General features: G+C 36.7%; 4 protein-coding genes across 4 annotated transcripts; 1 reads left to right on the top strand and 3 right to left on the bottom strand.

Moving 5' to 3' along the window:
- Nucleotides 1–3: 3 nt before the first annotated feature.
- LOC137186318 (protocadherin Fat 4-like) lies at nucleotides 4–3,645 on the top strand. Its single transcript, XM_067595154.1, has 4 exons — nucleotides 4–235; nucleotides 339–556; nucleotides 646–904; nucleotides 1,496–3,645. The coding sequence occupies exons 2-4, from the start codon at nucleotides 341–343 to the stop codon at nucleotides 2,908–2,910; spliced, it is 1,890 nt and encodes a 629-aa protein (XP_067451255.1). The 5' UTR covers nucleotides 4–235; nucleotides 339–340; the 3' UTR covers nucleotides 2,911–3,645.
- A 765-nt stretch (nucleotides 3,646–4,410) lies between these two features.
- Nucleotides 4,411–5,379, bottom strand: LOC137186899 (olfactory receptor 52B2-like). The gene has a single exon (XM_067595930.1). It carries the CDS (start codon nucleotides 5,377–5,379, stop codon nucleotides 4,411–4,413), a length of 969 nt encoding a protein of 322 aa, XP_067452031.1.
- Nucleotides 5,380–7,604: 2,225 nt separating this feature from the next.
- LOC137186898 (olfactory receptor 52E8-like) lies at nucleotides 7,605–8,567 on the bottom strand. Its single transcript, XM_067595929.1, has one exon. The coding sequence runs from the start codon at nucleotides 8,565–8,567 to the stop codon at nucleotides 7,605–7,607; it is 963 nt and encodes a 320-aa protein (XP_067452030.1).
- Nucleotides 8,568–11,758: 3,191 nt separating this feature from the next.
- LOC137186780 (olfactory receptor 52E8-like) lies at nucleotides 11,759–12,727 on the bottom strand. Its single transcript, XM_067595829.1, has one exon. It carries the CDS (start codon nucleotides 12,725–12,727, stop codon nucleotides 11,759–11,761), a length of 969 nt encoding a protein of 322 aa, XP_067451930.1.
- Between the last annotated feature and the right edge of the window lie 2,451 nt (nucleotides 12,728–15,178).

The following is a 15,178-nucleotide window of genomic DNA, read 5'->3' as shown; positions in this document are numbered from 1 at the left end:
GTAGGTAGACGACAGTAAAACACAAAAACCCTGTTTTTTAAATACAGAATCTTTCAAAAAAAAGTGTTAAAAAGTGTTAATATCAGCAAAATATTTCTTTAATGTAGGTGTCCTCGGGCAACAGCATCACCATGTCACAGAAACCCATGTAAGAATGGTGGTGTGTGCCATGACCTTTGGTCTGACTATCTTTGTGAGTGCAAAAGCCCTTTCACTGGAAGAAACTGTGCCAAAGGTAAAAAAAAACAAAAAAAAACAACCTTTTGATATACAGAATTTATTTTTCTTAGAATTGTATGTTAATAAATATGTTCGCATGTTCGTTCCCCTTTGAGAAGAAATGTCACAGGAGCTTGTATTGAGATTTAACGGCAATGACTACATAGAGTATGTCATCAAAGAGAGATCCAAGAGAGACTATCTGCTTAAGGACTTGCTGGATGATGAGAAACGGGGGAACAGCAGAAACCAAACAGCGATTAACATAAAATTCAAGACCCAATATAATGGAGTGTTAATGTTTGTTCTCGGACAGACAGAATATACTGTGCTTAAGGTGGGTATAAAATATATTTAGATAGACATTTACCCATCTTGTATTTATGTTTGAAGTGTAAAAGAGCTTGTTTCTTCTGTCCAACTCAGATAAAAGACAGAAAGCCTGTATACATTTCCAAAGACATCCTATCAGGACAGCTGTCAGAGTTCACTGTGGACTCCTTAGTGGCTGACGGGATCTGGCATGTCCTCTCCTTGTTCAGCAATGGTCAGAACATTTTTCTGCTTCTGGATGGAAAAGCAGTCTTAAACATCACAGACAGAAGTATTGATCTCACTCCTGTTAATGTGGAAAAGATTATTCTTGGTTCAGCCCCGACAGGAGATTCGAAGCCCCAGGAGGCAGGTGAGATATACAATAGATAAATCTTATCTTTTTTTGATTTTAATGTGAAAATTACAAAATGTATAGATTTTGTCTGCTTTAATTTTCACAGTACAATTTAGATTTTAATAATCATGCAATACCAATGACAATAATAAATGCATTCTTTTTCTGTAAGTAGTGAATAAATCTCAGGCACATTACTACTTTACACACACTGCTAATTTAGCAAATTCAAGCGAAGAATATAAAACGTGTGTACAGGTGTATCTTACAGGAAATGTTAACAGGTAAAAACACTAAATCAGAAAGAAGAGAGCATCTTTGTTGTGTATAAGCCATAGTGTCACGTTCCTTACAGGGTCCATCAATAAATATAGTTATTTTTAGATGTAAATATTCTCAACAAAAGGCATTAGAAAAGCAAAACATTTATTTATTATTGGGTCTTGCCTTCTGCAGAGCAGAAGCAAAGAACTAATTTTTCCTTACTTTTTACATAGATCACCCTAAACACAAATTGTATGTATGACGTGTCTTAAGTGTCAAAGCATGCTGTGGTAAACTCTTTTTAAAACTGACAAATTATCTTAATTCTTTTTTGAATGATAGGGTTCACTGGATGTGTGCAGTATTTCAATGTGACAGGTTACACTCTGCCAGTCAGCGGACACAGTGAGATGGTGGACGTTTGGCCGAGCTCAACTCTCATCCAGTCAAGCTGCAGCTCTTCAGATTACTGCCTGCCCTCTCCCTGCACCGAAGATGACACAGCTAGGAAGAACTGTCTCTCCACACATTGTCAAAACCGATGGCAGTGTGGACCTGTGGTGCAGAACGGATCCTGCATCTGTTTGCATAATGTTTCGGACCATGTCTGTGATATGTGCATCTCCACAACAGAGAGCTATGATGGATGCTCTGAGATGCAGGGCAGCCTGCCTCTGTGGCTCATTGCTGTGATTATTCCAGTTCTCTCCATCCTGGTTATTATAGGAATGTTTATTGCTCTTTACAGAGTGAGACGACGGAATCCAAAGTGTCAGAGAGACAGCTCACCACAGAAAACAGAGCAAGGGACAGACAACATGGCGTTTTGCTTTGATGACAGCAGAATGCTAACAGATGCTGCAGAACAAGGGAAAGAGCGTGATCTGATGAGTGCTAATCGGCAGAGGTCAAGTATGGAGTGTTACAGTGATACCAGTCTATCAAGTGTTCAGCCAGTGCCAAACAGTGAGCTGGAGTATTATGAAATCAGCAGCATCTGTAGTGCATTTCTATCAGACACTGCCTCACTCAAGCTCAGCTGGCACAAGCATTTGTACAGCACAAAGTGTGTGAACGCTGATTCTAAACAGTGGCGAGATTTGAGGATGCTGTTTGAAGGTTTTAAGAAAGGATGCCCCGGTGAAGACAGCACACACAGTCCCACAAAACCTGAACATGTTGCATCCCTAAACAAACAGTTGTTGACTAAGATAAATACTGTGCAGTCCCAGAAAACACAGCCTTGTTGCACAAAGAGGATCCTACAACCAGAGCTCCTAGAACCTGTGCAATGTCTCACTTTTGAAGAAATAAGTAAATTAAACTCTCCTATAGAGCAAACAGTGCCACATGGAGCATCCCTGAGGCCTGGACCTGCCAAGTCCACCACGATGATCAGTGTGTCATCTGACAGTGAAACAGACAGCACATTTACCTGCTTGGAGTCTGAGTATGGACAGTTTTCTATCATCAACACCAGGAGATATATACATAAACAATCGACTCTGTCAGCGTGCAGCTTCAGACAACAAGGCATCTTGCCTGTCAACTCATTGTTCAAACACACCTGCCAGTCTGCTGCAGATCAGCTTGAAGCTGACAGTACTCCCTCTGGTACTTTTGAGCAATGGGAAAATATTTTCAATATGAATCTTCCTTTTAGCATGTATGCTTCTGTATTTGAGGATATTGCATGTCTACCTGTTGAACCCAGTCACAGCTATGATATGCAAAGTGACATAGAGGAAATAATTTGATGGGGAATATATTGTAGTTTTTGGGTCAGATTGAAAACTACAAAGTATTTATATGATCTTTTTTTTTTTTTAATTTAAAAATCAGAACAGGAGAATGACAGACACGCTTCTGCACATATATAGCAGCTCCATAATTAGATTAGTCAGGAACATTATAAAATATAGATCATACAACTAATAATTAAAAAAAGAGTTGACACAATATCAAATGTGCTTCACAATGTGTTCCAGAAAAGTAGCATTTTTTGTGCTTTTTGATTATGAAGATTGATAAGGGATGCATAAAAGTTTTCTACATCGACACTTTACTGAAACATATTTGATACAATTATGCTGTTTACGTCATCAAAAAACATGAATAATGTAAATGTGACATAAATCTAAATTTTTGATTGGAGCATGTATTGCACAAACAGTGAAAGGTATATAAGAACATGATATCAAATGACAGATTATAGTGCTCCTAAATTCAATGAATTAAAATGAAACATTCTCCATTATCTCACTTGAAATCTTTGTGCTTTCAAATGCTCTAAAGACCAATAAGTAAGAGAATGTAAGTAAATGATAAAGGATATTAGTTGTGTTATGACAGCTTAATGTCATATAACAAAACAAAGAGAGCAAAATTGTGTGTGCAGAGAAAATTAGTTTAAAAGACAGAAATCCTGGTCAGGGGATGGAAGGTGGAGTCTGTTGCTGTACTGTACTAATAAAGAATGTTAAACTCTCTCTAGATGCATGTTTTTGAACCACAGTGAACAAATGACTTATAACATTAAAAAAAAACCCTTCAAACCCTCCACTCACATCCTCACGTGTTGATTTTCTGATTTAAAACTGAAGGTGTAAGTGGATTTGATCATACACTGATGATTTGTCTCTATCTAGTGGACAAATTCAAGGTTACAGTCAGAGGTGGAGTACAGTGTTGGGCACAGTGTGAAGTAGAGTTAATGATTTCACAGGCATTCTCAAAAATCAAGATACTCAGAAGAGTTGTTTTCAGTCAGGGAAAATACAGCACTCTAAATCAAACCTGCGAGCAAACAGATACTTTGCACAATGTCAAAAATAATAATTCATATTCTGAAGAAAATCTTCCAGATGCTTTCTTGCACAAGGAGAGATTCCAACCAAATTGTAGTATAATTATAATAATATGCAGTAAGTTGTTGTCAGTCAGTAGAATTTCTATTTTGCAGTTAAATGAACAGACCATCACAGTTTTGGATTTCAAGAATTATAGAAAGTTATTTGATTGATTCACACCAGAAAAACATTATAAAAAATCTTTCAGAAAAATATAGAGTTAAAAAAAAAATTCTCAAATAAAATTTGCTAAAATATAGAAAAATGAAACAACATTTCATAGCAACAAGTTTATATTTAATCATTTACTGAATTATTTTATATAGCAGGTCCTATATATTTTATACTCATCTTTTCTGACTGATTCCAATAAATTAAGTCAAATATCACATAACATTTTGTTGAAAGTCAATTTGAATTGCAAATTGCAATGCTGGCTTTTTTATTTTTAAATCTCTGCACCAAAGCCTCTTTTATATCCTTAGTTTTGAAACAGTATATCAGTGGATTAACTACAGCAGGTATGAGGCTGTACAACATGGTTATTAAAATACGGGCATCAGCAGTAAAACTAAATCCTAAATTGTGAGCGAGATAAACAAAACATCTTGGCACATAATAAAGGCAGGTAATAAAGATCTGAGGAGCACAGGTGGACAAGACTTTGTGGCGGCTCTCAGTATGAGACATTTTCAGAACAGCTATGATAATGGAAAAGTAAGAAATAATTATGAAAGCTAAAGGAACCAGGAGAATTACCATGGCATTTCCAAGTGAAACCATTTTAACATATTTAACATTTTCACCACATCCCAGCCGAGTTATTGACATATGATCACAGTAGCAGTGTCTGATGACATTCTGGTTGCAGTAAGGCAAAGTTAAGGCATGAAGCACAATTCCCAACATACGTATGAATGTTACTACCCAGCACATGCTACAAGCAATAGAAATTGTTTTATTTGTAATCATAACAGGATATCGGAAAGGAAGCCATATAGCAACAAAGCGATCCAAGGCCATAATCAGCAAAATTAAAGAATGAATAGCTCCCAAAGAATGGACAAAATACATTTGCGTAAAGCAGACTCCAAATGAAGATATCACATCATTCCACCAGTATCTGGCAATGATTTTTGGAAGAGTCACAAACCCAAATATAACGTCTGTCATTGCAAGGTGAAAAAAGATCATGTATGTCGGTTTGTGAAGAGTCCGCTCATACACAATAATGGTTAAAATTAAAGCATTTCCAACAACAATAGCTGTGAAAGTAAGGAGAAGAAGAGCAGACACTGGTCCATAATACTTAGGTGAAAGTCCAGGGAATCCAGTGATAATAAAGTCTTTTATAGTTGTAATATTTGTGTACTTCATAATCACTTGTAGACAGAGACAGCCTCTGACCAAAAATGAAAATAAAATAAAAGCCTGGAAGTGAAATTAGAAAAGAATGATGAAATAAATAATACTTCACCGTCAATACTGATGTAGTAATACAAAAAAAAAGAATAAGATGAGATATTCCACAGGTTATCACAATGATGACTTTACCGCATGTCACAAATTGTCTACACATCTTACCTTTTAGTCTCGAACTCTAAAAAGGATATGATCCATCTTAACCATATTGATCACTTAATATTGTAGTCTGGTGTAATGATGTGGATTAACACTCAGAGGTGTCAACTCTCATGTGAATTCAAGGTTTTTTTCAAAGTGTCTGACTGCATATATTAAGAAAAACATACAGTGAAAGGTCTCAGGTCTGTGATGTTGAAGGTTTTCTGTGTAAGCTTTGGTAAACATCATGTTTAATGCAACAGAAGCAAAGATCAGCTCATGCATACCTGTGAAGATTTCTTGAAAGAATTGTTTGTATTGAAATGTGAGGGCCTGACTGCAGGGAGTCTGTTAGGGAGTGGGCAAGCGCACCACCGGTGCCCTGGTGGACCAAAAAATACTGCACAGTATGATCAGTGCCCTCTAAAGTTCGCAAAGGAGAAAACATGCCAAAGTTCTGTAATGACTGTCCAAGTTATGGGTAAATCAGGATGAAATGCGCTATAGAGGGCAGTCTGGAATGAAGTGCCCTCTTGGGTGCCCTGTCAGTGGAAGAAAATTTTATAGTGGCCTGTAAAGAACCCCCAAAAGTGAGAAAACAAAACAAAACAAAACAAAACAAAACAAAACAAAACAAAACAAAACAAAACAAAACAAAACAAAACAAAACAAAACAAAACAAAACAAAACAAAACAAAACAAAACAAAACAAAACAAAACAAAACAAAACAAAACAAAACAAAACATACTGAAGTGCAGTGATGGGTGCCCTTTCAATGAAATTAGTGCTGTATAGGATGCACTGTATGGGAGAAAAATGTGGTTAAGTGCCCTTTCAGTGAAGAACATGAGATACTTTGCCCTGTAAGATGCCTTTACGATGGAGTAAACTGGCTATTATGGTAGAAATTAATGTATCCTTTATGTAGGCTGACCATTAGGAAATAAAACACCCTTAAAACATGTTGTAGTTGTTGTAGCTGACATTATTCCATTCAGTTGATTTTGGTACAGTAGTACTCACTAGTTTGCTCAGTCACACTCTCTTTAGGTTGTTTAGTCTTTAGGTTGTCAGTGCAGTCTAAACTGTAACCTTAATGCTACTACAATTTGTGAGGTAGGTCACAGCAAGGCTTGTTTGCACTTAATTTATATTAAGGATGCATTACTAATGTATGTAAACTAATAGTTCAATGTGTTTACAAAAGATGTGTTTGAGGAATAAACATTTAAAACATCCATTCCCTGTATTTTATTACAGAGATGTCTGCAAAACAAATGTTTAAAAGGTAAATCATTTTAATACAGAGTTGTTGTTTTCCTCATATTCTGAATCACCCTATAAAATGTTAATCTTAGTTGGAGATGTAGCCTTTTTTTTTTTTTTTTTTTTTTTTTTTTTACCAAACATGCATCATTGTTCTCTGCTTATGGGGGCCCACTGAACATATCAGGTGCCCTTTATGTTTTTTCACCCCTGCCCCTCAGACAGCCTTAGCCCACCACTGGTCTGTAGTCACTAAACTGCTCGGTGAGTGAGGCATGAGACTATTAAAACCAGCACGCTAAAGCTTGTGAATACATGGAATGTAATTGTATTTAACTAAGCTTGAAGTTGGTTTGACAGCATTGAACTTGAACTGTGCATTACCACCATCTTTTGCCTTTCAAGTGTGTGTCTACTCTGATCTCAAGATGATCACTGTTGACACAAACTCTGCACAGTCTTCAATATCAGAAATAAATACTACTTTAATTTTATAATAATAATATAATAGATTTTATTTACATAGGTACAGTACTTTAAAACATAGTAAATCAGAGAGAAATGACACAAATATTCTAAAATAATAAATTACAAGACAGAGAAAATATAAAAGCAGAAAACAAAATAATACAATAACATAGTGACATTTCAAAACAAAGTACAGCATTGTAAAAAATGAATTGTTTTACTTAGAAGGCTCTCTGGTAAAAGTGAGTGTCAAGATGTGATTTAAGAAACATATTTGGTTCCTTGCACATTTCTGGATTGTAATTCATCCAGTTTTCATGATGAAATTAATTTTCTTTCTATAGAATTTCTTTTTTAAGTTTTCTTTGATATCCTTGGTTTTGAAACAGTAAATAATCGGGTTGACAGCTGCAGGTAAAAGACTGTACAGCATTACAACAACAATGCGAACTGGAACACTGAAAGTGAATCCCACATTATTTGCCAAGTACACAAAGCATCTTGGCATATAATACAGACACGTGATAAGAAGCTGTGGTGTGCAGGTAGACAGAGTCCTCATGCGTCCCTCAGAACTGGACATTCTCACAACAGCAATGATGATGACAAAATAAGAAAAGATAATAAAACCCAAGGGCAACAACAAACTCAACATGGCAAGACCAAAAGCAACTACCTGAACTTCTCTTACATTCTCACATCCAAGTGCTGTTATAGCTATGTGGTCACAATAGCACTGCACAATTATGTTTGAATTACAAAACGGCAATGTAAGAGCATCCAAAACAATACCCACCATCCATGATATTGGCATAAGCCATGATATTCCACAAAGCACAGAAACAGTGGTGTTAGTGAAAGTGGCTGCATAACGCAGTGGAGTACAAATTGCAGTAAAGCGATCAAGAGCCATCACCATCAAGATGAAAGAATGAGTCGCCCCTAGAAAATGAACAAAATACATTTGGGCAAAGCAACCATAAAATGAAATAATGCTGTAATCAAACCAATATTTTGATATAATCTTTGGTAGAGTAACAATCCCAAATGCTAAATCAGTTAATGCCAAGTGGCAAAAGATCAGATATGTGGGTTTGTGAAGAGACCTTTCACATTTAACAAACACTAAAATGAAAATATTTCCCACCACTATAGCTAGGAAGAGCACAAAAAGCAGGGCTGACACAGGTCCATAATACTCTGGTGAAAGTCCAGGAAATCCAATGATGAAGAAATGTTTTATCCTTGTTACATTAGTGTAGAACATAATCACTTGATTTTACAATAACAACCTATTAAAAGGAAAGCACAGAGAGTTATTTGATGTGACAAGTTGAGAAAAATGCTAAATAACATGGAAGTGTTAACAATATACTCAAGAACTTATAATCTGACAACTATGCACACATTTCAAGGAAACAAAACATAAACCACCACAGTGTCATTTCATGTGTTCTGTGGAGGATCTAAACTGTAAATCTTACCTTGTAAAACTCACAGAAGAACTGCACCCATGAACGTACTGCAACATGTCACTGTAGCGCCACCTAATATGTGCTTGTTAAGGTTAAATCCCTACTGAGTTTGTGCTAGCCTACTAGGGCTCGAGCACTGAGTGGTGGGAAGGGCCTATTGTATCTGAAGGTATTATTCTTCTTTTTCTCTATTATCATTATTATTCTTGTAAATGAATCACATTTTTGAGGGGCTAAAGGTGCTCAGAAACTCACGAAACTTGGTGGTGAAAAATTACACATTTTATATCACCAGTCCCTGGCTGAGCACAGCGGTGTTGGAGTTCTCCCCATGGAACGAGAGGGTCGCCTCCTTGCGACTTCATGTTGCTGGGAGGGCGACTCTGACTGTTGTGCGTATGCGTTGAACAGCAGTTTGGAGTATCTGGCCTTCGTGGAGTCTCTGGGTGGGGCCCTGGGGGGGCACAGCCCCGCGGGTCCATACCGTTGTTGGGGGACTTCAACACTTATGTGGGCAATGATGGAGAAACCTGGAGGAGAGTGACTGGGAGGAACAGCCTGCCTGATCTGAACCTGAGTGGTGCAATGTTGCTGGACTGCTGTGCTAGCCATGGATTGGCCATAACAAACACCATGTTCAAGCATAAAGTTGTTCATAAGTGTACCTGGTACCAGAGCACCTTAGGCCAAAGATTGATGATTGATTTTGTAATTGTGTCATCAGATCTGTGGCCGCATGTCTTAGATTGGGTAAAGAGGGGAGCAGAGCTGATCACCACCTGGTGGTGAGTTAGATAAGGTGGTTGAGGAAGTTGCCGGGCAGGCGTGGGAGACCCAAATGAGTAGTGAGGGTGGACTGGGAACATCTGGTGGAAGCCCCTGTCCATGAGGTCTTCAACTCCCACCTATGGAGGAATTTCTCCTGCATCCCGGGGCAGGTTGGGGACATGGAATCTGAGTGGGCCATGTTAAGGACCTTAGTTGTGGAGGTGGCTGCTCAGAGTTGTAGTTGGAAGGTAATCGGTGCCTGTCGGGGCGGCAACCTGAGAACCTGCTATAAGACACCAGCAGTGAAGGAGGCCATCAAGCTGTAGAAGGAAGCCTTTTGGGTCTGGCTGGCTCAGGGGTCTCCTGAAGCAGCAGATGGGTACCAAAGGGCTAAAAGGGTGGCAGCTCAGGTAGTTTCTGAAGCAAAAACCTGGGTGTGGGAAGAGTTCAGCGAGGCCATGGAGAAGGACTTTCAGTTGGCTTGTTATTTAATAAGTATTTAGTAAGTTACGTTAGTAAGTGATACCTGATTGCCCAACACTGTCTAAATATAACCCATTTAAAATACACTGTAAGCAGATTGAGTGTATTTCCAGTTTATTTCCATCTGCATTCAGTGGATATTTTTTCTCCAGCAGGGGGCAGTGCCTCAGAGGAAAATGTGTTTCAACAGCTAGACAGGACAGAACATGGAGTTAATATTTCAAAGCTCTTAAAACGATTCATCCAAAGCACGTTATGAGGAGTAAAAGGCAGAACTTTAGCTGAGATTTTGAGATGATGTTTTATTTTCTCTGGTGTTAGCCATGCTAGCTTAACATTGTTCTGAGCAGTTCCTCTAGAAAGCGTTGAGGTTCTCTTTCATTTATAAATGAGTCAGTCTTGCTAAGACATTTTTTAAAAAATGGGTGCTTTTTAGATTTCATATAGGAGTAATGTAGCCTTGTCTTTGTGGGTTGTTTTTATGCTTGTGATGGTCTCTGAAAAGAAAAGTGGATTGTTTGTTGGACCCATTGACAATGGACATACAGCAGATGATCATGTCACCACAGATAAGCACTAAGATTTCATCACACACTCAATTTAAACTTTAACAAAGTTAAGTGGAGTTGCACAAGGGTGCAATCACTTCAGTATGGAAAGCGGTAATAATTGCAGAAAAACAACGGTCTTTCAGCATCCACATGAGCATGTTGAGTATTGTATTTAGATAGCCTTAAAAAGATTTTGACCCATCCTTTAAAACTGCATTAGGCAGAATATGTTATTTTGGCCACTTGGTGGCAGTGGAACAAGCTGAAAACACAACATTGACATACTGTATTTATCACCTTATGAGGTTGGATGGCAAACATTTAGAAAACATTTTTATTCACATATTCTGTAGACAGAGCAACATTTGCATTCATTTTGAGTCATGTTTCCGAGGGTAAGTCCAATAATCAGTCCTTTTTTATTTTGGTCTCCACTAAGTCCTGATAGAAATATCTGGCTCTGTAGCTGTTAAATGCTACAGTATCTTGACCAGCGAGTCACTAACAATGTCTATCTGTTGTTTGGTGCAGAGCAGGTAATGTACAGTGGATTTATCAAAGCCTTTTCACTGGAAAAAAGCTGACTGCTGCAGCTGAAAAAATAAGGTTAATGAGAGTGGACTTTACGAGCTGGAGAGCTGAACATAAAATGAAGACTTGCATGGTTTGGTAGCATTCATCTAATTGGGCTAATCACGCTACAAAATGGTAACACTAATGTCTTCATCAAAAGCTTGAGAAGTATACGCAAACAAAATAGGTAGTTCCCAGTAGATGTTGCCCTCCAAACTGACATGAAAAATATACCCTTGTGTACTGCATGAGTAAAAAGAAGACTTTAGTTGTGGTCATTTAAGAGTCATCATAATGCACAAACTGTGGAGTACTATTTCTTCCTATTTGTTTATCCATTGTAAGATAAACAGTGCAGTATTTGTAAAGTGATTACACATTAGATAAACAGTGAGTACCCTTTAGGTAGATATTATTCCTGTAAAATGCATTCTTTACAATGATAAAACACAAAGACACACAAAAATATAATTTGTACATTGCGCAAACTTTTTTCTTCTGTTTTACAGTCACATTTCTTGTTAATGAAGCCAAACTTTCAGTGTGAATAGCTGACGTATGATTAAATTCTCATCAATTTATCAATCCATTATTAGAATGAAAGTTTATTAATATGCAAGTTTTATCTCAATCCCAACTCTAGTTTTTTTCAGCTTTGTTATCAAAGTCTGCTTGATGTCCTGAGTCTTGAAACAATATATGATTGGATTAACAGCAGCAGGAAAAAGACTGTACAACAATATCAATAAAATGCGAATATCTAAACTGAAAGCAAATCCTATAGTATTTGCTACATAAACAAAACATCTGGGAAGGTAAAAAAGGCAAGTGATGAATATTTGTGGGGTACAAGTTGATAAGGTTTTTTTGCGGCCTGTGGCGTTGGACATTTTTAAAATAACCACAATGATGGAAATGTAGGAAAACAAGATAAATGCAAGAGGAAGCAAGAGACTAAACATGGCCATAACAAGAGTAGTAACCTGTACTATTATAACATCCTCTCCACATGCCTGACGTGTTATAGAAATGTGGTCACAATAGCACTGAGCAATGACATTATCTTTACAGAAAGGTAATGTGAGTGTATGGAGTACAATGGTCACCATCAAAGACACTGGTATAAACCAGGCAAAGCCACAGAGCACAGATATGATGTTGTTTGTGATGAGGACAGGATAACGCAGTGGAATACAAATTGCAATAAATCGATCCAGAGCCATTACCAACAAGATGAAAGACTGCGCAGATCCTAAATAATGAACAAAAAACATCTGTGTAAAGCACCCATAAAATGAAATTAAGCTTTCATCAAACCAATATTTTGATATGATCTTTGGGAGAGTCACAGTGCCAAATGTTAAGTCATTCAGTGCCAGGTGACAAAAGACCAGATATGTTGGTTTTTGAAGGGACTTCTCACACATCACGAATGCTAAAATGAAAATATTTCCAATTGCAATAGCTAGGTAGATGAAGAAAAACAGAGCCGACACAGGTCCATAATACGGTTGTGAAAGTCCAGGGAATCCAAGGATGAAGAAGCTTTTCATCCTTGTGACATTGGTGTAGATCATAATCACCTATTACAATCAGAACAAAGACAAGGGAAGCCAAAATTATCAATATATATTATATACTTATCAATAAAAAATGAATTAGTTATGGTAGTCAAAAGTAATATATAACATGAACTAACAATAACATACATAATGCTGTGTGGAGCTGATTAGTCACTAAATCGATACAATAAATCAACTCAACTACATTTGATTGTCATGAAAAACACCAAACATTTGCAAGTTGAAGCTTCTTTCATTATATTGTTCATTAAATACCTTTGAGTTTTTTGACTGTTGGTCAGAAAAAACAAGCAATTTCGAAACATTGGTTTTGGCTCTCGTAACTTTTTTTTACCATTGTTTTGCCATTTAATAAGGTAAATGATCAAACCAATTACTTGAAAACAATTAACATTAGTGAGCACTGCAATAAAACATAATTTCCAGCCCTTAAAGTAAACATCTAATTCATTCTACACTCTCTTTGATAAGAATTTATTAGTTCCAAACTCACCCGATGGTAAAAGCATTTATCATAAATCCTTTACAGTACTTGCTTCACAATTGTTAGCATAGAAGTATGTAAATTCAGTTATCAGACATTTAAAGCCATGAGTTATCTTGTGTTTTCAACTGCAAGTCTAAGTAAGAGGCTTACCCTTTAGATCGCAGACCAGCATGTAAAAGTGTAAAGGACGGGTGACAGATAATATCTGCTCCTTTCAAAAGCTGACCAGGCATATCCTCAAAGGATCATATTCTCAAATGAATGAATGGAAGTGCCCAAATAACGCTATGGTTTTCCATTTCCCTTCATTAACAAATTAAAGTTTACTTAATGGAAAGCCTACATGCCTCCATGAGGAATAAATATAAAAACAGTTTCAGCTAAATTGTTCCAAACAAAATCCGTATAGAAAAAATATTGTGGCAATCCTTAAACAAAGATGTTTTTTTTCCTTCAGGTTAACTTCTCACAGGAACACTCCAAGTGGTTTTATAGAGCTTGTCATGAAATGTTTTGAATGTTATTATAGACAAAAGATTGAATGGCTCTGCTTTGCTCCCGCTGAACTTTCTCATGAACATAGCAAAACAAATTTACGATTTACAGCCTAAACTTGAAATATTATGCTTGAGCTAAAATTTGGCATTTCTGACGCTGAACTAAACATATTAAAATGACTGTTTTGACTGAAGTTTTTTCTCCTGTATGTGTTAATATGTCCCACAAATCAGTACAATTTTGTTAAAGACTTAAGATTTTGAAACCTTTGACTTTGGCAACTACTAGTGCTACTACTGTATCAAAAAAAGAAAGAAAGAAAAAAAAAAGCAATACAACCCCCCTGCCCATACAATTTAATTAGGAACTTAAAGCATCTATATTTAGTGCCAGTTACTGCAATAGTGACATAATATGTTAACTAGCAAAATTTTGTGCCCATGCAGAAAGTGAAAAAAAAGCCTTTTGTCATGAAAAATGTCTTTTGTGCTTGAGTTTGCAATATGATGCAGTTTAAGCAGTCGGAAATGCAAGCACAATTTTAGGCCAAAATGTGAAGCAAAATTGTCTGATCTGCATTTTACACACCCACAGCTGCACCACTTCAGTCACCAGACTACCACCTAACAAGAAATAAATTGCAATTGCATTTGTGTTACCATTGGCCAATATATTCTGGTGTCCATACATTGGGTCTGGGTGACTTAAAATAAATTTTAAAATTGGTATTGGAAGCAGCTGAATATTAGGAATGTAATGATTCACAAAAACAGTTTTGATCAATATGTTATGTGTGGTCACACTTAAATCTATTTTTTATACAGTCAAAAAAATAGGATGCCTAGTTCACACATGCAGTCTATCCCTGAAATGTTCAGGAGCATTTCCTGCATGGGGTCATGTGTGAATGGGAGCAGGAATTGATGTATCAATTGTTCACTCTGTGTGGTTAAAAGTTTTATCTTACATTGTGTAATGTCAAATTGGAGATGGTTAAGGGACTTTGTTTTGGTCACATAAAGATTAAATAAGTGAAAAAGATAAAACTTGCTCTGCATTACTGTAGGAAGTCTAAACTAAGGACTGCAAGTCTGTGTGTTTTATGGAATCATAATATGAAATCTTTATTTAAACTACTCTAAATGAACAAATAATACAAATTTGATTAGTTTCCTTTATTGCCTGAAGAGAAGGGAGGACCCACTGGTTGCCCCATATTTATTAACATTCCATGACAGAGATAACATTGTCAACATTTCATCGAAATGTCTGTGGTGTTTGGACAGAAATGTACAAATAAGTGTATTTTAATGAAGACAAGAAGACAAAGGCACAAAAAGTCAGGTGATTAAAAATCTAGTTTACAAAGTTTACACATGCAAATAATGGCTGTCACTGGCTCAAACATGGTTTAGAATAACCTGGACATTAATTACTATTGTTGGTTCAGCTTAAATCTC

Source organism: Thunnus thynnus, chromosome 7 (assembly GCF_963924715.1).
Source record: "Thunnus thynnus chromosome 7, fThuThy2.1, whole genome shotgun sequence".
In the NCBI taxonomy this organism is placed as follows: Eukaryota; Metazoa; Chordata; class Actinopteri; order Scombriformes; family Scombridae; genus Thunnus; species Thunnus thynnus.
Note: the sequence above shows the minus strand (reverse complement) of the source record. Positions and strands in the feature narration are given on the sequence as shown.